This window comes from Gavialis gangeticus, unplaced genomic scaffold, assembly GCF_001723915.1.
Source record: "Gavialis gangeticus isolate Ggan-Ray unplaced genomic scaffold, GavGan_comp1, whole genome shotgun sequence".
In the NCBI taxonomy this organism is placed as follows: Eukaryota; Metazoa; Chordata; order Crocodylia; family Gavialidae; genus Gavialis; species Gavialis gangeticus.
The window spans coordinates 9,705,771-9,729,624 of NW_017728991.1; the positions used below are offsets into that span (position 1 = coordinate 9,705,771).

A 23,854-nucleotide genomic window follows, 5' to 3' on the forward strand; every position below is an offset into this window, starting at 1 on the left:
AAAAAAACAAGTACACATTAAATCAGGGGTGAGCAAAATATGGCCCGTGGGCCGAATCCATCCTGCAAGACCATTCTATCTGGCTTGCGGGGCCCCTAAAAAATTGTAGAAAATTAATATTTCTCTGCCAAGGGCAGTAGGACCCCAGGGAAGCCCACGGTTTCTGGGCTGGGAGCATGTGGCTGCCCCAGCATGGGAAGCTCAGGTAAGTGCGGGGCAGGGGACCCCAGGTAGGGAAGGAGCGCGGGGGTAAGGGGAAGCGGCCCCTCCCCACCCACACCCGGTGCCGTGCACCGCAGCTGCTTGCAGCCCGCATGGGGCTGCCTGTGACCGCTCCGGACAGCCCCACACGGGCTGCAAGCGCCTGCAGCATGGTGCACCATGTGTGGGGTGGGAGAGGGGCTGCTTCCTCCCTATGCTTAGCTTTTCCCTGGGCTCCTTCCCTGTGTGGAGAAAAGCGGCCCCCTCGCCCGCCCCATGGCCAGCACCCCACGCTGCAGGTGCTCGCAGCCCACATAGGGCTGTCCAGAGCAGGCACACGCAGCCCCAGGTGGGCTGCGAGCGGCTGCAGCACAGGGCACCAGGCATAGGGTGGGGAAGGGCCACTTGCCCCCCCCCACGTGTGCTCAGCACCACCTTATAACCCAGCCCCACTGTCAGGCTGGCAGTGGGGTGGGTTACAAGCTGGTGCTGAGTGTGGGGAAAAGTGGCCCCTTGCCTGCCCCATGGCCAGCACCCCACACTGCAACCACCTGCAGCCTGTATGAGGCTGCCTGTGCCTGCTCCAGACAGCCCCACGTGGGCTGTGAGCGCCTGTAGCAGGGAGCTCCAGCCACGAGGCAGGTGAGGGGCCACTTTTCCCCACGCTCAGCTCTAGCTTCCTTGCTGGCGAGCAGGGGGTCGGGGCTGAGCACTGCCCCCCGCCTGTACTGCGGGGATGGGGGGCACTGGGTATGAGCAGGCGGGGAGCCAGCATGGGGCCCGCACTAGTGTCCTGGGGCCAGTGCGGCCCAGAGCAGGGTGGCAGGAATGCGGGGTCCCAGCCAGCAGGGGTTCTGTGGAGCCAGGCCAGCTCCCCCCTCCCTGCTGGTGCAGCCCAGCCCGGCCCCACAGACCCTTGCTGGCCTGTGCCCCGCTCTGGACCCCACGAGTGCTGGCCCTGGGACATTGGTCCCAAGACGGTGACCAGGGGGTGGGGCACCTGTCAAGGGGCGGGGCTGCCCATACAGCCATCCACAGCCTGCCAAAACAGGGTAAGCGGCCTTCTGCCCAAAATAATTGCCTGCGCCTGCATTAAATGCTTTGCATCCTCTGGGCTCATCCCCATGTGCAGGAACGTGTTTCCTCAGGGAGAAGTAGAAGCAGCACAATGTGTGCTGCTGCTTGTTCCCAAAGAATATCTGTGCCATCTACAGTCTGGCATGCAACACATTGCCCCAGGTGGGGTAGAGGAGGTTGGGGCCAGCAACTGTGCTGGTCCCAGCAGCCTTGCCTGGGGTTCTGGGGGACTCCAAGAGCTGCAGCTGCAGCAATCCTGCAACAGAAAGTCTGGTCAACAGCTGGGATGTGGCTTTGGCTGGCCAGGCTCTAGTTTTAGGCAGTGCACACTGCTCCCTCGTGGACCACCCTGCTTTCTTTAGGCACAGGTTTTTTTGACCCTGGGATCTCCTGGGGTCAACCCTCCCCATGCTGCAAATTAACAGAGTGGGGAACGCCTTCATGTGCAGCACGTATGGCTCCACAGATGGGTCTGGGGTGCCACATACTGCACGTCCATGCTTGTCTGAGTGCGTCCTTTGTGTGCAGTTTTTTAACTGTGTCCAATCAAAAGATGACTAAAGTGTCATGAAAATGGCTCTTTACTAGGCTAATGATTATTAAGGATTGTTTTGCAGCAGTGGAGGGACAGGGGAGATACATCAATAAAACTTTAGATGTGTAAGAGGCTGTGGCACACGCTGTGTTTGAATGAAAATGGAACAGAATGACATGATAAAGAATCTGCTTGTAAATCGGTTAGTGAAACCATTCTGAAAGGCACACTAATCCTTGTGCCGCATGTAAACTCTGAACTGCTTCACATAATCTGGACTGTCTAGTAAATGCGCATTTTTTCATAACCTTAAAATACCGTGCAGGATTTAACAGTGTATACAGATTTGACATATAACAATAGTTTTTGCTTTTGGGAGGAAAAACTAACTTTCCAATCCTATGAAAAAGGAGAACTTAAAATCAAGTCATTAAGAAATGTCTTATTCAATCTCTTATTAAAGCCCATTTGTTTGTTTGCCTGACCCCAAAGTCGGAAGCACGGTTGACTTCTGCATCCATTTTACCAGAGTGCATCCTCTTGCATGCCTCTGTGAGTGATCCTCAGATGCATGCTTAACAGACAGCAAAGCCTTGTGCAGTTAATGAATCTTTATTCATAAGTACCTTTCATGTATCCCTTGTTATGCTAATTGAAGTATATCAAACTATTGAAATAGAACTCTACATTGCTAGGATCACTAGACTTCCCTATTCTGATTGACAAATACAAAATGAGGCCTTGATTTATTTCTTTAGCTAAAGCTATACATCTTAACATGGAAGAAAATTATGTAATACATACTTACTCATCCAAAGGGATGAGGTAACAGAATGTTACCTATCATAACTGTAATGTAACTTAATTCTTGATGCCTCTGCCAAATCCTTTACTGGCCAAACTGAATTTCTAAACGTCTTGCTGCCTTTTCATGTATGTAGAGTATCAGGCATGTCATACGCCTGCTTATTTGCTCTGTGGTCACCATGTCACTCTTGTTCTGGGAAATGCCACTGTTTATAGTAAAATATATCTGTACATTTACTAGTAGAGTTGCAGCCTGCATGTCATGAAATACTGCAAACTCCTTATCAGGTTGTACATGTGTAACATTAAAATGTCCTGAGCTGAGTAGGCTAAGATAAGTGAGCTGCAATAAACCAAAGGGTAGGAGTGGGGTGTAGAGATAGATATATATATGTATGTATAGTGTTTCAGCTTACTGCCTGTTGTTCCTCAAATATGCATAATCTTTGAATCCAAATTTCAAACTCAAAGCTTTAATTGAGCATGTGAAGAAACATCTGGGAAAGTATTTTTTTTTTCTTCTCATTGTAGCCACTGCTGACTTTTCCTTTCTGTGATCAGTTTTTCATGGACTGTTGGCTGTCCTATGCGGGCTTGCTCTTTAGAGACCATGTTACAAGTTAGTCCTCTGGTGGACATTAAATGTTCACTTGCTTATCCCAAAATATAGCATAGTACAAGAACCCTCTAGATGTGTGCTACAAAGCATTATTCATAACTTCAAAAGCAGAAAGTGCCCTTGTGTACTAAGCTGTGTGTAGGGTTGATCTCTCAGAGTTTCCCGCTCAGGCCTAACAGTGGCTTAATGCGCTTTGAAATAACTGAGTCACATGCATTCAGATACCTTTGCTGTGCAATATTTTAAATACTTGCAAGTGTCTTTTAGTTGCAGCTATTTTTAAAATAATGTTTAAAATGTTAGGATGCAGATTGCCTTATGGAACACCATCAAATGGATGAAAAGGTACCTGCATGTAGTATAGTCAGATGTAGAAAATGCTGTTTGGAATGGCTTTTTTTAATGTCTTGATTTTTTTAGCTTAAATTCAAACACTGAAGTTGTCTTTAGACTCCTGAGATGCAGGAAGGGCAGCTAAACAGAGGAAAGTAGAAACACTGAAAAGACAGCTCAGTAGTTAGAGGAACAGGAAGGAACCTGCGTATGAGTGAAGCAGGAGACGGTCACAGTTGAGTTGTAAGGTAAGCTTTATTTGATGTGGAAGTGAAATTTTCTCATGTACTGAATAGAAAGCGTGGGCTGTACTAAATTACACAAAGGTCAACAGTGTAAACAGAACTTACTTCCTACTAATTTTTTGAAGTCTCTTTGCTTTGCTGTCATATAAGGAGGCATTCTTATATTAGTCCTGGTCTGCATACCTCAGAGCTGGTACTGCAGAAGCAGAGAGGTTGCACAAGTCCAAGAGAAGCTGTGGGATCCCAGCTGACTTCTTGGATGGAAGGAAGGACTGATGCAGGCTGTGAAATGTGCTTCTGGAGCCAAGTACCTTCTTTCTACACAGCCACTGTTCCCTGTACTTCAGCTTATACACACAGCATAAGCTATTAATTCCCTGCTCCATGAAGCTTTCCTCCCTTGCTGGAGGTGAAGAGAAGGTAATTCATGAGTGGGTGCACATTGGCATAGCCACTGATTGAGCTACAAAGGTCACAAATGGTGTCTCACAGATCTGCTAAAGGGCTGGCCTGGAGAAATGGGGCAAAATATTCCCCTTAGCTTGCTGATGAACCCAAGTAAACTGTAATGGAGACAGACAGTTTCTGTAGCTTTGCTACACTGCAGTGATAGAAAGCAGATCCGAGCTCCTACAGTCTATAAAGATGTTTGCGTCCTCCTAATACGAGCGGTGTGTGGATTTCACCTTGAGTGTGAGTGACCCATTACAGCGGTGCACAAGACAGAAGTCCTGGTTTGTAAAGCAGGGCTCCCCAACTTCAGTGCAGCACTGGCATGCACCCATCCTGCACTGTGGGAGCAGGCCCCGTTGGACTCCCCACAGTCACTGCATGAGCGGTGTGCAGCAGTGTGCAGCCCTGCCAGGATTGTTTGCCCACCTCACTGCTGTGCAGTTCTCCAGAATCCCTGCCTCCCCACTCCCTGCCAACCATGCAAGCTGCAGGGGAGGCATGCCCCCTCCCTGTCACACAGCCAGGGGAGAGGTTTCACGCTGGTCTCTTATGGGCTGCTAGTTGGACAGTCCTGTTATAAAGAATTTGATATTGTGTTTGTTCCAGATTTGGAATCAAACCTCCTGTTTTGATATTTGTTGAGGGAGCAACTCACAGGAGAGAAAAACCTCCCTTTCTGGACCAATCAAAACATTTCATCTTGACAAAAGAAAGCATTACTTTTAGATTTGAATGCATTGTACTGTATGCTAAATTTTAAAATGTTTCATTCCAAAAAATTGGGAAATGGGTTGTTTTGATATCCCCGATTCTTCTATTCCCCGCCTCTCCACAGTTTTCTTTGAAAAGGAAATTCCAGCAAAGTCAGCTAGGTTTTGCAAAGTGTTGTTTTCAGCGAAAATGCATGTTCTGACAATGTGATTCTATTGACATTTAGGGGTTACTGGTTCCATTGATGACTCAAACTTATTGCTTCTATATCCTTCCTTGTCCTATAGGCCCTTCTTACAGCTGGTGCTGTGCCTAACAGTTGCTAGATGATATTTAGCCAGTACTTCAGAAAACTAACTTAATTTTTGATTTCATGGGCTGTGATTATGAATGACTTTATTATAGCAAGGTGACATTTTCAACAGGGTGCAAGAATTAAGTGCCCACAGCTCATCCAGGCACACAGGGAATTCAGCCCCTAAAATCTTTTAGGCATCTGTGAAAATGACAACCCATTAAATAAGCAAATACATCTTCACTCCTTTCTGGCCTTTTTTTCTGTAAAACTGAGCAGAAGTCTCTACTCCAAAGTTCCTTCTCAACCCTATGTTATCTTAGCAAGTATTTTTAGGTAAAGTGCTAAAACTAGGAAAGGGAATACTTCCAAAGGCAAATCAATTTATCTTAATGCTGACTTGGTTTTGGATAGTCAGAAGTTGGTGTCTTTGTAGCACTAGCACAAGCCATTTTGCTTACTCCATAAATAAAGTATAACTTTCAGCAAATTTTAACACCAAGAACACTGTCTGACAACTTAGCAGTGTTACCGTAGATTAAGATGAGGCAGCATTTCTATCACTCTCCATCAGAAATAATTCCTTTTTATTAGTTTGTTAGTATGCATCAACTTGAAGGACCCGTCAGTTCTTTGCCTTTGAGGATTGAGAAATTTGTAGCAAAGATTAAAAGCATTAGTGGAAAACATGTATTTTTATCACTGTTCTGTGAGGGCAGCTATATCCTGCTTTCAAAAGAGGGATGATAATAGCCACATACATGTAATTTTCTTTCTTTTTTTTTTTTATTAAAACCTGTATTGAATAGAAGTTTTCCATTAAAGAACCTTTTTCTAGTAGGCTGGTAAACAGCAGAATTTCATTTCTGGCTTGACGTAAAATACCTAGATTAAAACTTGAAACAAAATCCCGAAGTAATAAAACACCCTTTGTTTAGTCTAACTGTTCTCATGATAGCCATAACTGCACAAAGGTGAAGTAGGGTTCTTTCTAAATGGAATACGCAGAAGAAAGGGTAAGTCCTTCTTGTGTGCGGCTCATCCATTTGTAGGAGTGGAAATTTTCTTTTAAGCTAAGAAGAAAACAGGTGGGGCAGGGAGGAGCAGAGAGAGAGAAAAGAGGGCAGTAACTGACTTATTGTTCATACCTTTCATCCGTGCACTGATCTGCAGTTGCATTCTTCCTAAAACAGCCTTAATGAAAATGTAGTAAAATCAACTGGCACGTTGTTTTAGCAGCAGTAAGTGTAAATATATTGGTCACTGCTTAAAAAGTACCTGGCTAACCCACCACTGGAAATATCGTCTGTCTTGAATGCTCTGTAATTTACCTGAATAAGTGTAAACAATAAGCCTTATTGTTTAAATATGGACATCTAAAGCTTAATATCATGGGTGATACACTGGTAGGCTAAAGTATACAGAGTTTGAACTTACTGTGGTTTTAATAAAAATAGGGAATTTAGATGGGACTTTCATTTAAATTGTAAGAACGGAGGAAGTCACCTAATCGGTTCCCTCGAGTGATTGTAGGGGCCTCATTGGTAGCACTCTTGTCCCTTGTTCACTGCCTGTGGCACACAGCTTAGTCTCCTGCAGACTTAAAGAAAGGCTTTAGCTGGAATCCTTGGGATATCTGGGTGAAAGTTAATGGCATGTAATAAATAAGTTGACCACTGATGACTAGATGGTCTGACAATCCTTAATTTTGTGGAATTTGCATTCAGCGTGAGCTCAAAAGAGGGGAAATGTGTCCACAATGCTGTGGAATTAGGGATATAATAGTATAAGCTTGCAAAGCCCTAAAATATTAGGTTAAAATTACTAATCTTTCTAAAAGAGCCTCCAGATAGAAGGCACAAAGTATTATAGATATTATATGCAATTGTTACAGTACCTGTTTATTTAAGAATCGTTACTCATTTACCAGGGATAAAGGTGGTAGCTGTGTTGGTCTAAAAGCAAAAGCAGTCAGTGTGGTGGAGGTGATATCTTTTATTATCTTGCAAATAAAGACATTTTTTGCAGCTATCTAGTTGGCCTAATGAAAGATGTTGCCTTGCCAAACTGACTACTTGTGTAGCAGGCACTATTGTAAATTATTGTTGTAAATTATTGCACACTCCATTCCTCAGATTTTGAAATGCCTTTTCAAATCCACAGTTCAAATGTCTTGAATGATAATTCATACGGATTGTTCCTTCAGCCTTGAAAAATGACATTAAATAGGTTATGCCTTATTGGAGCTGTGAATTGAGAATTATTTTCTAAGCCTTAATATAGGCTGGCCTAACAGATTAATTTGTTCTATTATCAAGAGTGCAGAAGAAAACCCTTTTAAATATTTAATTGCATCTGTGACAAATTTTCCACTGCTACTTATGAAAGTCTGGTCTATGCACAGGTTTTCATAGTGGTATGTCTCTCTTTTGGTCAGAGGAGAATGGTACTGAAATAATTGTATTGATTCATCCATTAGTATGGCTCTAGTTTTATAGAATAAAGGTGCTTTAAAGGTACCATTTATTCCCCTTCTCTTTAAAGAGTGTTACATTGGCATGGCATTTATCACTTCATTTATGCAAAGGGAAGTTTCTGCCATACAGTAATTTCAGTGTCAGTAGCCTGTTTGGCACCAGCTCAGCCAAGTGGGTATCTGAAGCCTATTGACTTCAGTAGGACTTCAGTCTGTCTTGCTTGGCCTGCAAAGGACCAACTTTTTCTCTTAATTGGATACATGTACTGAATTGGACTCCATTGGACGGTAGTGGCAGCTATGCCTACATCTCAAGGCAGAAGCCAGCCCTCCATTTTGATAACATCTACTTTGATTAAAAAAAAAATGAATTTTAACACTGTATTGCTTTGGGCTTGGAAAAACTATTGTAAAGGCAAAATATCATCTGCTTGGGTATAAGTGGGCATGTAAATAGAGTTGGGTTGAGAGTCTTTTCATTTGCATTGTGACTAATGAGGCTACAGATTGTTTCTAAATGTGAATGCAAGGAGAGGGTAGAATTAATTAGTACCTACTAATGATAACTCACGAAACATTTGGGCATCTAAACTGAGTTTTGTATCCTCTTGAAGGTGTTGCCATTAGAGAGTTGCCACACAGCTAATAAATACTGGGTAAAATGAAGATGAGGGCATGTGCAGAAAGATGTACGTGCCAATACAATACAGTGTATCATTGGCTCTGTTGGCTGTTGCCTGAGTACCGTAACCAGAGGGCTTCATAGTTCAGCAGTGGGTTTAAAATGGCCAGTGATGTTTCATATTGGTTAAGGATAGAGAATAACCACATTCTTGTTTTCGTAGTTCCTCATTGTCCCAGCCATTGTGGGTAGCGCCCTCCTCCATCGGCTCTCAGATGATCGCTGGGAAAAGATAACAGCATGGATGTACGGCATAGGCCTCTGCGCACTCTTCATAGTCTCGACTGTGTTTCACATAGTTTCTTGGAAAAAGAGTCACTTAAGGTATGCTCAGATGCTGTGTTTGTGCTGTCCGTAATGCATTGTTCATTCTGCTGCTGAAATTCTTCTGAATCAGTAACCCCACATCACTGCTAGGAATGAAACTGGTATCTCGGATAAGTCCCCATAGGTCCTCCCTAACATTTACTGTGTCTTGCAGACTATTGTAGGGAGCACCTTTACCTGTTGTGTGGAGTGTTTGGTTTTGTTTTTTCTTTAGAAAACCTTGCTTCTGTTGCAGACAGTTTGCATTTCAGTGCCTAATAAATTATTATTCTGCACAAGCCTTCCATGTCGAGGTGACAGTCCTAAAATAGCCATGCTGATTAACAAGAAATGTCTTGTAACAGTAATTGTTGTTTAAAGATATTACTTTGATGGGAAGGAATTACTTTGCTGCCTTCAGGTCTTGATGATGTTTATGTAGAATATCAGTCTGTCACATTTAGTCAGGCTTTTACATTCACACCCTGTAACATGGTCCTTTTGGGAGAAGGGCAAGCTTAAAACAACTCTTTTAAAATAACTGTGTACACACACACCGCTTTCCAACACATAATCCTAAATCGCTTTTAACTATATAATGAAATCTTCGTCATCTCTGAAACATGGCAGTTGTTCATTCTCCTAGGGCTATACAACAGAACCACACAACTAGCAGCATTAACAGAAAGTAATGCTGGCATGAATGGGAATTTGCACTGCAAATACAGAGTTGTGTGAGAGGACTGCTAGGTTTAAATGTGAGGTGGATTTAGTCTTAGTTATGGAAATGCGAGTTTGTCAGGGACTCTGGCACATTACAATATACTGAGGTAGATGTATAACCTGCCAAGACGCTTACAGGCTAATGCATGGTTGACCAGATGAAAGTAATACTTCAAAGCTGGTCTCCCAACAGCAAAACAGAGTAGATTCTTGGCTGTGCTGTCACAGGGCTACAAATTAAGCACTGTCATTAAGATTTCTTCCTGCCGCCTGTCCGTCTGGGTAGCAGAGATGGTGCATCAGCTCTCTACGTCTGTGTTTTGACAAGGAGGCTGTAGGGAGAGGAAAAGACCTGGGTGAAATGCTGCGGTGCTCTCACTGGCCTGAATATAGCTTCCTGGGGCCTTAGTGGAGCACAAATATGGTACAGCTATGAGCCAGGCCCAGCCTGGAGAACATGGCACAGAGCACTGCCAGAAGGTCCTCTTCCTGTTCCAGTGTCCTAAAAGAGGTGGAAGGCACTCAGGAAGTTACCCTATCATTAGTAAAAGCAGCTAACATTGATGTTGTTCATGCCAGAGAGGGCTTACATGCTATTTTGTATTCATCAAAGGAATCATGAAATCATTCTAAAACCTCTGTCTTAGTGATTTATTCTCTCTTTATTAGGACAATGGAACATTGTTTTCACATGTGTGACAGAATGATGATCTATGTCTTTATTGCAGCATCATATGCACCTTGGTAAGAAATCTGATGTGTATTTTCAAAAACTAATGCTTCCTTGAGTGTTTTATCAATGTGACTTCCAAATAATCCTTAACAGCTTTGGGGAGGAGTTGATTAGACTGACCACGCTGCCAGAATGAAATGGAATATGGCATAAACCTTCAGGGTCTAGCTATCCTGTCACTGCCATATTTTTGTAATACAAGGGGAATATGCAGTTTTTGTCACTTTCCTTAATATTTTTTTCATAATCTTCATTTACAGAGATTCTCAGAACTTGAACTACACTCCTATTTTATTCAACACTTCAGTGCTTATATAAAGAATATAAGTGGGGCCACAGATTGCCCTGTTCCCCCATTCTTAGACTTGGACATTTCTAAGTGCCAGAAGTAAAGAAATTAAATAATGGGTTTTTTTCAGTTTATCAATTACCAAATTATCCAAATTCTGAATTGCCATATTCTCTCTCCCTGCTTCTGTAGCCTGTTCTTAATGTTGCAGTGAAAAAATCTCTCTAAAGATATAATGTTCACATCTTGAAATACTCTCAAATACTCTTGAAATACTTCTTGGGGACAAGAAATAGCTTGGGGGGTGGGGGAGAGGGTAGTTAGCTAGTGGCTATAGCAGGAGCCTGGGTTCAGGAGTATTAAATTCTGTTGTCAGCTTGTCTGCTCTTTTGCTAACTGGCTGCAGGCATGGAGCAGTCATCTGATATGCCTCCATAATCCCATCCTGAAATTGGTACTTGACTATCTTGCAAGGACTTCAGTTTGAAAAGTGGATGGGAAAGGTGCTACACAGGTATAATGTGTTTAATCCCTTCTATAAACACATACCTGTCTCCAAATTCTCTTGATTGACTCTCTCCCAGTACCATTTGTTGCTCCTTAAATGGATGGCAGAAAGTGATTTTGGAAGTAAGAAAGTGCTCTTCCTTCCCCTACCCACACCTTCTTTGGAACATGGACTTCCCTTATTTGAGAATGTAAGCTAATAGTTGAACTAAAACTGCCTACCTCTCCAAGATTTTTCAGGACTTTTTCCTTTTTAGTATCTAAGCAAATTGTACATCATTTAAAAAATACAAAACAAAAACACCTCTTTTTTTTAGATCAGTAAGTTCCACACATTCATCACTTTTGTTATTTATTGTAATCTTCACGCTTCCAGGTTAAATCTTCGTGAGCTTGGACCTCTGGCATCTCATATGCGTTGGTTTATCTGGCTAATGGCGGCTGGAGGAACCATTTATGTATTTCTCTACCATGAAAAGTAAGAATTATAATTTGCATTTAACTTTCCACTCAATTTGAACTTTTTGCTTTTTTTAAAAAAGTATTTCTGCAGCAATGCATCAGTTCATTATTCATCTTTCACATTGAACTAAATTCATTAAAATATAGAAATACATAAATAGAAGGATGCAAGCTTACATCTTGTCAATAGAGCTTTATAGATGATCAAGTGGGCACAAATTTACAATAACTTTACATCTTTAGAACAGATGTTTTACTCTTCAGTATCTTATGGAGGTATTTGAGAGAGAGATTGAGGCAATCAAGATGCCTTTATTAATTACTGTAACATTCTGGATAGGATTGTATTGCAGTACTAAGTTTTATAGGTGGATTGAACTGCAAGAATACTAACAATACACAAGAATGCTAAGCTCTTCTTGAACTTTACTAATGGTCAATTTGATTTAGTGGTTTGCTTAGTTTGCGCTGTTGTTTCCTCAAGCTGCTGTAATTGCCTCCTTGACTGAGTCTCACTCATTGACCTTATTCCAGCAAATCTGGAAAAAGGTTTTAAAGAATGCATATCCCCCAGTTCCTTCACCCCCTCTTGCCCCCCACCAAGCAAGAGACTGACTGGTACTTGCAAGTACCTCTCCAAACCATGAAGAGACATCATTGTCTTTGGCAAATGTTTAGAAAAGTGTGTTGCCAGGTTTCTAGCATGCTGCCCTCTTCCAATAGTTAGAAAAATATCAGTCTGCTGTTATGCAAATTGAAACCTTGATAATATCCATCTTTGTACAAAACTTTTTGGTAGGTAATAGGCAACTGTTAATGTAAAAAGTGTATGTTTATCTTGTCTGGAAGAAAAGATTAAATGTGCTTGAAACATTCACCTTGTCTATTTCCTAAATTACCTAATTTGTTCTGTTTCAGGTATAAGATTGTTGAACTCTTTTTCTATTTAGCAATGGGATTTTCTCCTGCTCTGGTTGTGACATCCATGGTAAGGAATCTGTCTGTTAACGTGAGCTTTCTTTTAAAAGTAGCAACAGACTTACAGTGAAGTTCCTTTTTTTTCTTCTGAATCGGTTTTAATTTCAGTCCAACAAGCTATTCTAAATGCTAGATGCAGAAGTACTGAATGTATTTAAGTTATCCATTTAGCTTGTAGCTTAAGAACCGTCCAGTAAAATGTCATCTAGTTTACAGACTCTTTCTTAAATAATTATCATGTAAACATGGTACTTTTGTATCGGAGTGGCAGAAAATCAAAGTGTTTCAATTACCTTCTATCATAAACATGTTTGGGTCTTAATATTTATGAACCTATTTTAAAGCTTTCTTTTCCCTTGGAAAGTCAGAAGAAAGCTTTTAATTTAGAAATGTAGACTTCCTACAGCGTACTATAGCTTCCTAAAGGGTACTGTGCTTTCAGTTTGGATTATTTAATAGCTGTCTTAAGTCTGAGCAATATATTTCCTGGTCTGGCTTAAAATCTAGATGCAAATAGGGTCCTCATTCCTTTCTAAAAATAACTTGGACGATTTTCTGGCTCTTAGTAGAGGCACCTCCAGAATAATGAATGCAATGGGTTAAAGACTGATCTGTTTGTAGTGTACTTATACCAGGCAACTGGGAAATCTATTAAAAACAAAAACACCTTCATCCTCCTGGGCTGTGCAGTATGGCCTATAAAATGGTCACAACAACTCTCTCTGTGCTTTGAGTAACTCTACGAAATTTAATAGACACAATACTCTGAGAATATCTAAAATCATGTACCAGACTTTTGCTATGTGCATATCAATAATTATATCAAAATCGTAATAAAGTATACTCCGCTTGTATCCATTAGCCATACATAATTTGCTTGAGTGAATAATATATCAGCCTCAAGTGGTTACTTATTGCTCACACTGTAACAAAATTTGATTATTTTTACATTGGCTCATTACATAGGCGCTCTGGTGCTTTTGTGTCCTCTGCACCCTAACTGAATTTCCAGTGCATAATTGGTGAAACTGGTTGGGAGCTGTCAGTTTTTTCCAGGCCTTTTAAAGTAGGCTTGAGCTGACCAAAGCCTGCCAGTATCAATGCTGCCATTAGAGCCATACAGACTTGTGAGAAACAATATAACCAGCCTTAATGAGGTGCAAAAAGCTTAGCACATGCTCCTTCTGTAGTTAATAGCATTGCATACATCAGATTTGGATAACAGACAGATCCAGTCCCAACAATCATGCCTCCTACTATGTGATCGTTGGCATTAGAGATGAGATCTCAATCACACTCTTACTATATGCCAGTGCAGGAGGAGCCCAGGATCACAATCACAAGTTGAAAGAGGAGTTCCTGCAGGTCCAGCTGGGCCCTGGAACTCTACCAGGGACCCAGACTGACAATCAGTTGATCCTTGAGATCAGAGCTGATAATCATCTAGCTGTCAAATCCCATGTTCAGGTCAGGCTGTCAGGAGTGGGGGATCAGCCAAAGGGCTTCCCCTGCTAGACTTTAAACCCTGCTAGGGGCCTCTGACCCCCACATGCCCAGTAGCTTGCCCAGAGCTGCCTGACGTAGAGTTTAAGGTCCCTGGCAGGAAAGCCACAGCAGCAGTGCTTTTTAAAGCTCTGCATGTGGTGTAGGGTACCGGAAGCTGGGAGCTCCTGACTTCCCAGGTGATTGTACTACATGTTGTAAAGCAGTGCCTGCAGGTATGGAGCACAGTGCCCAGTTCCTCAGCTGCTGTCTCCATGGGCACTCTGGGAGCATGAAACAGCAGGGGTGCAGCTGGGGCTCCTTGCTGCACACACACTTCTTAAAAGTCCTAGACATGGTGAGACCAAGTTCAGGGAGATGCTCCCTCATGTCAAGCTCATGGCACCCCTCTTGTCCCCCTCCAGGGATCTGGCAGGGACTCTGAGTCCAGGACTCAATGCTGCCCCTAGCCTAAATGCACCGATTGTGTATGGGATGGCTGTGTCCCTTTCAGTTTAAGGCACGATGCAAATGAGCTGCAATGTTCAGCATTTTTGTGGCTCGTTAGCGATACTATCATGCCACAAATTGGCTTTAACCTGTGGCCAGGTTACTATTTATGGCACAATGAACACTGTAATTGGGTCTTAAATATAATGTGCACCTTCCTGGGGACCTGGCACACAACACAGCCTTTTTTCAGCCTGCTTTAATTCTGATCATGTCACCCTGATAGTGTTTGTATAGCAGTAAACAGTAAAACTTCCAACAACACTACATTTTTATTATGATTGTCTTATTGTTCAAACTGCCAAAAATATGGAGAGACAGATTTTAAATATAAATGAAAAGGCAAAAATGGTCACTCTTGAACTTGGTGAAACAGTATAAATCTTTTACAAGCAATGCAATTGGATGACTGTGGAAAGACATGGTAGGCCCAAATTATAAGCTGTTAGGACTGTTTACCCTGCTTGTTCTAATCGCATTAGCTGTTGCTTGGAAAGGCTTGGAAGCTTTCCCTTGTACAACTAGAATATATTATGTAGCCTGGAGCCAGGTGTCAAAATAATGCTGTTTGTCCTCCTGAATGTTATGAAGTCCCCTCTTACTAATGAGGCTTGGTGACTTCTTGAAATTCTGTGTCCAGCTTCATTTCCTGGAGGCTAACTCTTTTTTTTTTTTTTTTACCCTCTCCTTGTCCATTCAACAGAACAACACTGATGGACTTCAAGAGCTCGCCTGGGGAGGCTTAATTTACTGTACAGGAGTGGTGTTCTTCAAGAGCGATGGAATCATTCCCTTTGCCCATGCCATCTGGCACATATTTGTAGCCACAGCCGCTGCAGTTCATTACTATGCCATTTGGAAATACCTTTACAGAAGCCCCGCAGATATTATTCGCCATTTATGATAAATACAAAACAAAAAAACCAACCCTGCACTAGGTGTGTATAGCAGTATTATTTGACTTGAGGAATTCTGGGGAATTGAGAAATTGCACAGGAAAACCTGCACTGACTTTGGTAGTTCTTGAACACATTTACTGTGAACTGCTATTGTGTAATGTGTCCTGGAATTGCTCTTCGTACAGCAAGTACTGTAAATAACCAAGATACTGTACTACAGTACAGATAGTCCATTCCGCATTAGAGAACTGGCTACCTGATGTTTACAAACCTGAATTTTTGTATTCTAGTTTAAATCTAGTTTTTAATACATGGATTTTCTAAATTAATGATTCAAATTGTGAAGTCAGTGCAATAGCAACGATGTACCTTTTTTTGTTGGTTTCTATCACTTTTCCACTAGCCATTTAATAATCATGAATCATGGACGGATAAATCTAGTTTTACCACCCGTCATCTTGATATAACGTGATTTTTATAGAAACTTTTTTGTGTTTTATAAATTTTAAAAGTACATTTCTCGAACTGAAAACACGCAACTGTCATCTATGCAGTTATTCATATTGCAAAACCTTGCAACAACTGGTTACATTCCACATAATGTACTGACAAGCAAACATGATACCTCTTCCAACGGTTTTATGACAAGTGTAGTTGTATTGAAAGTTTTAAGACAATTGAATTTCAAAAGATAGTTCTGCCAAGCTGTAATGTGAAAACATTCTGCTTGCTAGAGTACACGTAGCCTGGCTTATCAAAGGCAGAAGCAAAAGTACTTCAGAGAAATAATTAATACCAGTAAAATATTTTAAGAATCCTATCCCATCCCATGCTGTCTACAGAGACAGTTGTATTAATGAGTGCAGACTTCTCAAAACTTGGCAGTGTTAAGGAAGGTGGCCAGCTATTATGTATCCGAACATCCAAATTACACTGAAGAAGAGTCAGCAGTTGTCCAGAAGTGTTCATATCTATTGGTGCTGAAATAGGCTGGAATTTTCAAAAGGCTCTCGAGGGACCATGGCATCAATTTTCACTGACATCCCATGAGAGTTGTGTGACTTGAATTCCTGGATGCCCTTCTGAAAATCCCAGCAAAAATTGGTACACTGCAGTTGCTGACAAGCATTGTTAATGGTTCTTCACCCATGGCCTTTTAGGGAGGGAAGCCTGAAGAACTTGATACAACGCCTCTTGTTGATCTGGGACTTTACAAAGAGCAAAACAGGGCTTTAAACGTATTGCTATTTTCTGTACAGGAAAATAAAATGTGGTAGCAAGTCATGATTGTAGAACACGTGCATTAAATAACCAAATGTAGAAGGCTCATTGTAATGCTGATCGTTTGTCCACTAATTCTATCCTGTCCCACTATATTATGAATGTCTTATATTAAGATTGACTTTATCCTTTTTCTAATTTACTCAGTTTTTCATGTCAGTGTTTCAAAACTAAAAACAAAACGTGTTGCCTTTTTCAGATTTTGTTCTGGATATTGCCTGTCTTCAACAATAGACTAGTACAATAGGGATGGTTTTGAGGGACTATTTAATATCTCATCTAGACTTATCAGTTGGTTGTTTGCATATTTGAGAATCTGCACATTTGTTTGCAGGAAGCAGTGAAATTTTAAAAGCAAGGCATTGAAACTGAGTTGCCATTCAGTATTAACTGGTGATCAGAAAACAGCACCAGTATTCCAGACCAGTTCACTGCTCTAAAAGCATACAAATGGGACAACTGGGCAGATCATTTCTATTCCAAAAGTCTCAAATGTCTGGATGCCTCAGTTTGTTTTTTTTAACATGTATGTCTTTTAATATTTTCACTTGTGTGTTCGTCTATTCTGTTTAAATGCAGTAATATTAAAAACCACTAAAATATATACATAAATGTTAAGCTTTGATCAAAAATGAAATCTGCTTTCATTTGTTCCATTATCTTTAATTGTCATGGCAATTTTTTTTTCTGTTTTAAAAGCGAAAAAGGGTTTTTAAGGATTTGACCTCGCCAAAAAACTTTGAACTACTGTATTCAAGTCTGTATAAGACTGAATGTACTAAACTAAAACAATAAACATTTTTGTGCAATTTGGAAAGTTCAGAGAGTATGTGTGGCTAACTGGAAGCACCTCTAGTGAAATCAACTTTGAAACTTCCACTGAAGACGCTTTGTTTAGGAATCGGTGCAGATATTCTTCAGTGGTACCCTGCTGCTGTCCTGATGCATGTCCACAGAGATTAGACTTAACCCTAAAGGTCCTACGCTTTACTCACTTGCTTTTGAAGCTGAAAATACTTGGAAAGGAAAACCATCTGAAAGCATTCTTTGTGTGGGGAAGGTGGGCTTCAGAAAGGTTCAGTAGACCTGAAGGAAGGATTACAGTGGTAGAACAGTGTGTATTAGCCCAATTTAAGGCTTGTTAAAGGCACATGTCTACACGTGCGTGCCCTTAATGTGCCTATAAAATGGCAATTTTAGGCTATTCGAGCCTACGTTTGATACCTGCATTAAGTAGGTATCATATTTATGCATGATTAGCTATGTTGCATTAGCAAACGTCTATACACGCCCATGCCCATTAACACAGTGTGCGTCAGTGGATAGACACCACATTAATGTGCGCTAGCGTGTCTACATGTGCACTAATGCAACTTGGCTATTCATGGCTAAATTTCATGCGCATTAGCGTGTCCATATGTAGATGCGCACAAGGCTCATTAGGTTTAGGCACATGTAGACATGCCCACTGTGGGGTAAAAATGCGTGCACAAGCACTTACAGAATGTCTGCCTCTCTGGTACGTTCATACCACGGCTTCCACCCCTGTGACTTGTTCATGCGCCTGTTACTTGTGTTCATCTTATGGCACAATGGGTTTCAGTCGCACAAGGAAAGGAAAACGTCTGCTACTCTGATAACAATAGGAATCAAGATGTGTTAAGCTCATTTTATACCAAACATATTCCTCCTGCCCACAGATGATCTTACATGAATCTCTCCAAATCAGAGAAGACTTCATTTGGGTGCCTATCTAGTTTTGTATGCTTCCATATGTTCAGTGCTCAGAGTAGGTATTTCCAAATAGTTAGAGACTGAAAAATAAGTTGATGCATAGATACTTTTCAGTGTCTTGCTACCCACAAAAGTGCCGCCAAAACACGGTCTCTTTCCAAAGACATCAAAGCACATACTTGCCTGAATCTGACCATCGAGAAGAGTTGTGCATTTTGAGGGCAGGGGAGGGGGAAGGGTATTGGAAAGAGTGTAGTCCAATTTTTTTGTGGAACTAGATAGAAGTACAAAACATTTTGCAGCTTGCCTTGAAAAGATGTGCCCTAACACTGAATGTTTCAGCAGCTTGGATAAGCTAACAGTGGATTCCAACCTTCTGCAGCTTACTTAGTCCGAAGGAATAGCTTAATCAGCAATTTTGTATCTCTCGTCGTACACAATGCTGCTGTTTCCTTAATGGTCTCTTGCTTTTTTCTTCCCTCCCCTCCCACCCCAACTGGTTTGAAATGGGAAGCTTTTCTGACTAGTAGGCACTAAAGGGTGTTACTTAACAGGTTTCTTTTGTAGCGCTTGTAATGTAAACTGATAAAACAACTAAAAGCCTATTCATCCTAACACGTGCATCATTTTGGATTGTTCTCTATAGTCTGAATTTTGATTCATTAACCAAATTGCTTTCAAGAGGTGGCGATCTGAATGTTGCATGCTGGCATTTAAAATTTGACTTGAACAGATGGATGTCACGTTGCTTTTATTGCACCCTTTGTTCTAAATGTTTCTGACCAAACCAGCCAATGATTTTATTAAACAGATAATGCTGGATTTTAATGCAATCTAGCGTAGGTTAGCATGCCTCTGCTTTTCAGGTACATTAGTCTACAGCTCTCTTACCATTTGTGTGGATTGTTTTTCTGAATTGTTTCCATGACTCCTTATTTAGACCTTGTGTACTTAACCTCCAGAGTTATCATGCATCTGTAGCTATCATGTTCTCATCATGTGCTAACTCTTTTCTCTCTACTTAAAGGAATATACGACATTTATTCTGTACTAAACAACTGGTTACAGTGGGGTAAGAGGACTTCATCCTGACCATTCTTCTGCCTATGGGGCAGCGAGCCCCTGTCTGTCTTGGTCTGGAAGCTTTTTGTTGACTCTCTATTAACAGTATCCACATCGCTTGTGTAAAGTTGAGCAGAGCTGTAAACCCTGTTTAGGGCTCTGCTCAACTTTAAACTCCATGGGAGCACTGAATAGCCAGCTTGTTCAGGGTCACCTCTGGGCATTATACTTTTCAACTGTATTTTAAAATGTATCTAATATGACCCACCAAGCAATTCAACAAGAAAGCTGATCCAGCTGGGAAGATGAATGTCTAAAGGTGGCACTCGGTCTTGACAGGTGTGAGTGTTTGGAGCCCATGTCTAGATTGCAGCTGCTGCAGCATCATGCTGGCATATCTGAGCTAGTTATAAACTAATAATATCTGGCTTGGCTCTTGGCCATGATCTAGCCTTCGTAGCTTGGAACCGAGTGTGGACTAACAATCCAAGCGCATCACTTTTGTGGTAGGTTTTGCAGCCTGAGTTGAGCTCCACGCTGCTGTAGCTACACCGCGCCTGGTGCATGAGCTGGCTCAGGTGGCCATAACCTCATTTGCTGATGTTAGGGGGTGCAAGGTATAAGGTGTTATTCATGCCAGCTTTGCTTAGCTAGAAAAACCCTTATTCCTTTGAAGTAGCACATACGTAATAAAGAGGGCTGGTCTTTCTCTTTGAAAGGATAAATGCTACTAATTTGAGAAGCAGGGCACCAGTGGAAAAAAACTTTTGCTCTTCCATTTTTATAGTATGAGTCTCTATCTTCATAAAGTATGAATCTAGTTCATTAGGCATATTTATGTATAATAAATTCTAGACAAAGTAAAAAATATTTGTAATTTTTGCCCCACAAATACATTCAAAATACATCCGGATGTCATGTACCCCTTTCCTCAATAACACTACCTGTCAGTGTATTTATAATCAAATTAGGCTTTTAGTGAGGAGGGAAGTGGCTAGCCAGAGCCAATACTGCAAGATACTGAGCACTCGGCTGTGTTGCAGTTCAGGGCAGCTTACCTTACAGGACTGGGACCTCATTTTGCCAATCCAACAAAGAGCCTTGAAGAAAGATGACTGTCTTTAAGAGAGCTGTCTGGATTTCTAAGCAGGTGGCAGTCTGCAGTTGGTAGACAACGGTGACATTTCATTACTTACCTGAGTGTCCTTGTCATCAGCCTGTCTCCAGCACAATCAAGTTACTGAACCTTTGCCTTGCAAAATCAGGAGTGTCATTACTTATAAGGAAACTAAAAAAAAAAAAAAAAGGATTTTGAAGTAAGGGGTCAAACCCTGGTCCTATGGAAGCTAACAAGCTTCACTATCAACTTCAGCAAGTCCAGGATTTCATTTACATTATTTTGCACTGGTGCTCAGCAAGATTTGTGCTCCTTTATCTTTTGATGCCTTCCTCCTTAGTTTTCATATCGGTGAGACGTCCTTGACACTGGTCCCCTAAGCTCCTCCGTCTGTAGAGCGCACATGAGAACCTTGCTCTCTTATGAGTCCTGTCCTGTTGTCAGAGTGGTGTTGCATGGGTTTGTGGGGGAGAGTACAAAGCATTTGACCTGCCAGAATATAGTAGTGGGCACTAACCTCCTTGCAGTCACCTTGATATTAGCTGGTTTGCCAACCCAACTGATATTCTTGCCGAATATCAAACGTTTAAATCAGCTCATAGGAAATTCAGTTGTTCTAATTTAATCTTATGTTAAAATAATGCTAAGATCAAATTAGCAAGAGCTTTAGGTAGTTTAGTGTAGACCTTATTCCACGCAGATGTGACCCGTGCAAACAAAATGCTTCTTCCCAATGGCTCCAGGACCTCGTGGCCTCTTCACCATCGGGGGGTATCCCAATGCCCAATACATATGCCCCGTGTCATATGTGGCAAGTGGCATCCACACATGGGCTTCAACAGTGTAGTTGGTGGTAGATGAGTGGCAATATGCTTCAAGGGGTGTGACTGACACTTCCATTTCCTACTAATGCAATCCCTGCAGATGACTCCAATCTGGCGTCTGGCTTTCATTGTTGGCACCTTTGTGTACATGTACTTGCAAAGCAGCCACGTGTAATTTAGTGCCTACACTCACTCGTGGTTCACATTGGACTTCAGCAGCAGATCCTGATCTGGGATTCCTTAAGGTGGCCACTTTTTACCCTAGAATTTTTCCATGGCACGCTGGGAAGGGCACTGCTTTCTGCTTAATGGGGAATGGGCAAAAGAAAAGACCTCAAAGACAGGATCTGTCCTTCCTTCCCTCCCTTTAGACATTTACACTATCCACCCATCTTCCCTCTGCTTTCAAGTTCTTTGCATTTTCATGGTTTAGTGGGTTGTGGAGAGGATTTGAGGCATGGGGAAAGCTTTCTAGACAGCAGATGCCACCCTGGAAAAGAGACATTCCTGTGGGACACAGCAGACCTGTTTCTACGCAGTGGTGGAATGCATAGCAATACCGTTCTAATGTATGAAATACATACCTATAATGGATTTAATTAGTAGGCACATAAGTAACCTCTCTACAGAGTGAGCATACGTGGGTGTTTCTAAAGTCAGTGCTTCAACACAGCCTTTTTGTTTTTTTAAATAACTTTAGCAATAGCAATCATAACTAAAGAAAGCAAAGGTTCACTGCACCTGCCCTATCACCAGCTGTGCCTGAAAGCTGTCCTAGCCCCATGGCCCTCTCAGGACATGAAAACAGTTGTGCCGTGCGCAAGACTTCTGCACATGTTGTTCAAGCGGAATAGGTTGTGCCATGTAGCGCAGCTGAGCTAAAACCAAGGGCGATCACATTTTCAGTTATGCAGGGCAGGTTTGTGGTTGCAGAGGTCAGCAAGCAAATGCAGCCTTTCAGCTTTTACTCAGGCCACAGACATTGGCTCCAGTTGGCCTGAATTTTCATCAGCTGCTGCTGATCTGGCACAGCTTTGTGTTCCTCTGCAGACAAAATGATCATTTAAAATATGTCTCTTGTCACTGTTTAAAATAGTCTCAGCACTATTAGTGGCAACTAAAGGAAGCAAAAGTTTGCTGCCTTTGCCTCATCAATGATTGTTCTCCTAGGCCAGGGTTTGGCAACGTTGGACAGAGTGCCCAAATCACCCACAACCTGGACTTATAAGATATTGGTGTGCCAGGGGTGGACCGCAGGGGAGCTGCTAGAGGCCTGATCTTTGTTGTGGCCACGCAGCTTGGCCCCTTTCCCACCGTCCACAACGAGACGTGCGTGCCAAGCAAAATGCCTTTGCATGCCACGGTCTGGCACCCGTGCCAAGGGTTGCCTACTCCTGTCCTAGACTATTCCTTGTTCTGATGATCTTTACAGCAGTCTGACAAAGAATTTCATACACTATGACCCCCCCCCCCCAATTTTATTTAGAAAGGTAAGTATGACTTATCTGTTATTCCTGTGAAGAGCCATCTATGCTGAGCAGCACAGGGGATTTTACTGAATGAGCCCAATTCTGACCGAAGAGAGATCCTGCCAGCTCCAGAAGTCTAGCAGGAGTTATATGTGCACATTAGAAGTTCAAATTTAGCTGGACATCCTTCTCCTCCTTACTTGTGGGTCTAGATAAGGGAAGCCTGGGTTAAAAATAGGTATAGCTGTTTACTGAAGGTACAGTGGCTATACAGCCAACTGCATCTGGGCCACCTAATCCCCTGTGGATGCCGCCTCTTATCAAATGTTAATGTTGCCATGCCTCAATGAGCTAACTCCACTACCTTGGTGGATCCTTGCTTACCTCACCCAGCATTTGTTCGGAAGCAGTTCACCATAGGCTATCTGATGTAGTTTAGAGATTTGTTTTCTAAATGACTTTAGCTTTCCTTTTCCTTTTCCTTGGGCCCCGGAGTTCATTTCCTGAGCCACACCCAGGCTGTAGTACTTGAACTTCAGTTCAACTGGTAATTTTAAGGGTCCCATTATAGCAAGATCCCTTCTCTTTCTGGGACGTGCTGCTCCTGCCTTTTCCTTAGGATAAGAAAATCACTCAACTGCTTAAGTGGACAACGTAGGTCACTGCAATGGAGTTGCGAAAAAGGCATGTGCAGCAGTTGTATTCAAATGTGGGTGCTCAGTTATATGCCCACTTTAAAAGACATCAAATGAATTTCATGCTAGGGAATAGCACTTCGTCGACAGCCCTGGAAACTGGAAGGTTGTGCATCTATAGCAGAGATGTTGGCACTGCAAGAGTACCTGGTCTGTCTCACTATTGGACTTCAACTTTAAATATCAGGGAATCACCTCTAGCTTTTTGGTTCCTCTGCTAGGATCGATGACAGCCAACAATGCAGGGACTTTCATCATCTGGATGTAGGACTATAATTTATACAGAGCAATTAGGGCCTTTTCCAGCTCCAGCTGACGTTGTGATGACTCACAGCCGAGGCAGAAGTTG

At 42.0% G+C, this 23,854-nt stretch overlaps 1 protein-coding gene across 1 annotated transcript in view; it reads left to right on the top strand.

Moving 5' to 3' along the window:
• MMD (monocyte to macrophage differentiation associated) overlaps positions 1–17,423 on the top strand; it is a 37,137-nt gene extending 19,714 nt beyond the window's left edge. The window contains exons 3-7 of the mRNA XM_019515139.1: positions 8,598–8,758; positions 10,133–10,207; positions 11,369–11,470; positions 12,373–12,442; positions 15,128–17,423. Of these exons, the coding sequence (XP_019370684.1) occupies positions 8,598–8,758; positions 10,133–10,207; positions 11,369–11,470; positions 12,373–12,442; positions 15,128–15,328 (609 nt within the window). The 3' untranslated portion in view covers positions 15,329–17,423. The remainder of the gene's footprint in view (positions 1–8,597; positions 8,759–10,132; positions 10,208–11,368; positions 11,471–12,372; positions 12,443–15,127) is intronic.
• The last annotated feature ends 6,431 nt before the right edge of the window (positions 17,424–23,854 follow it).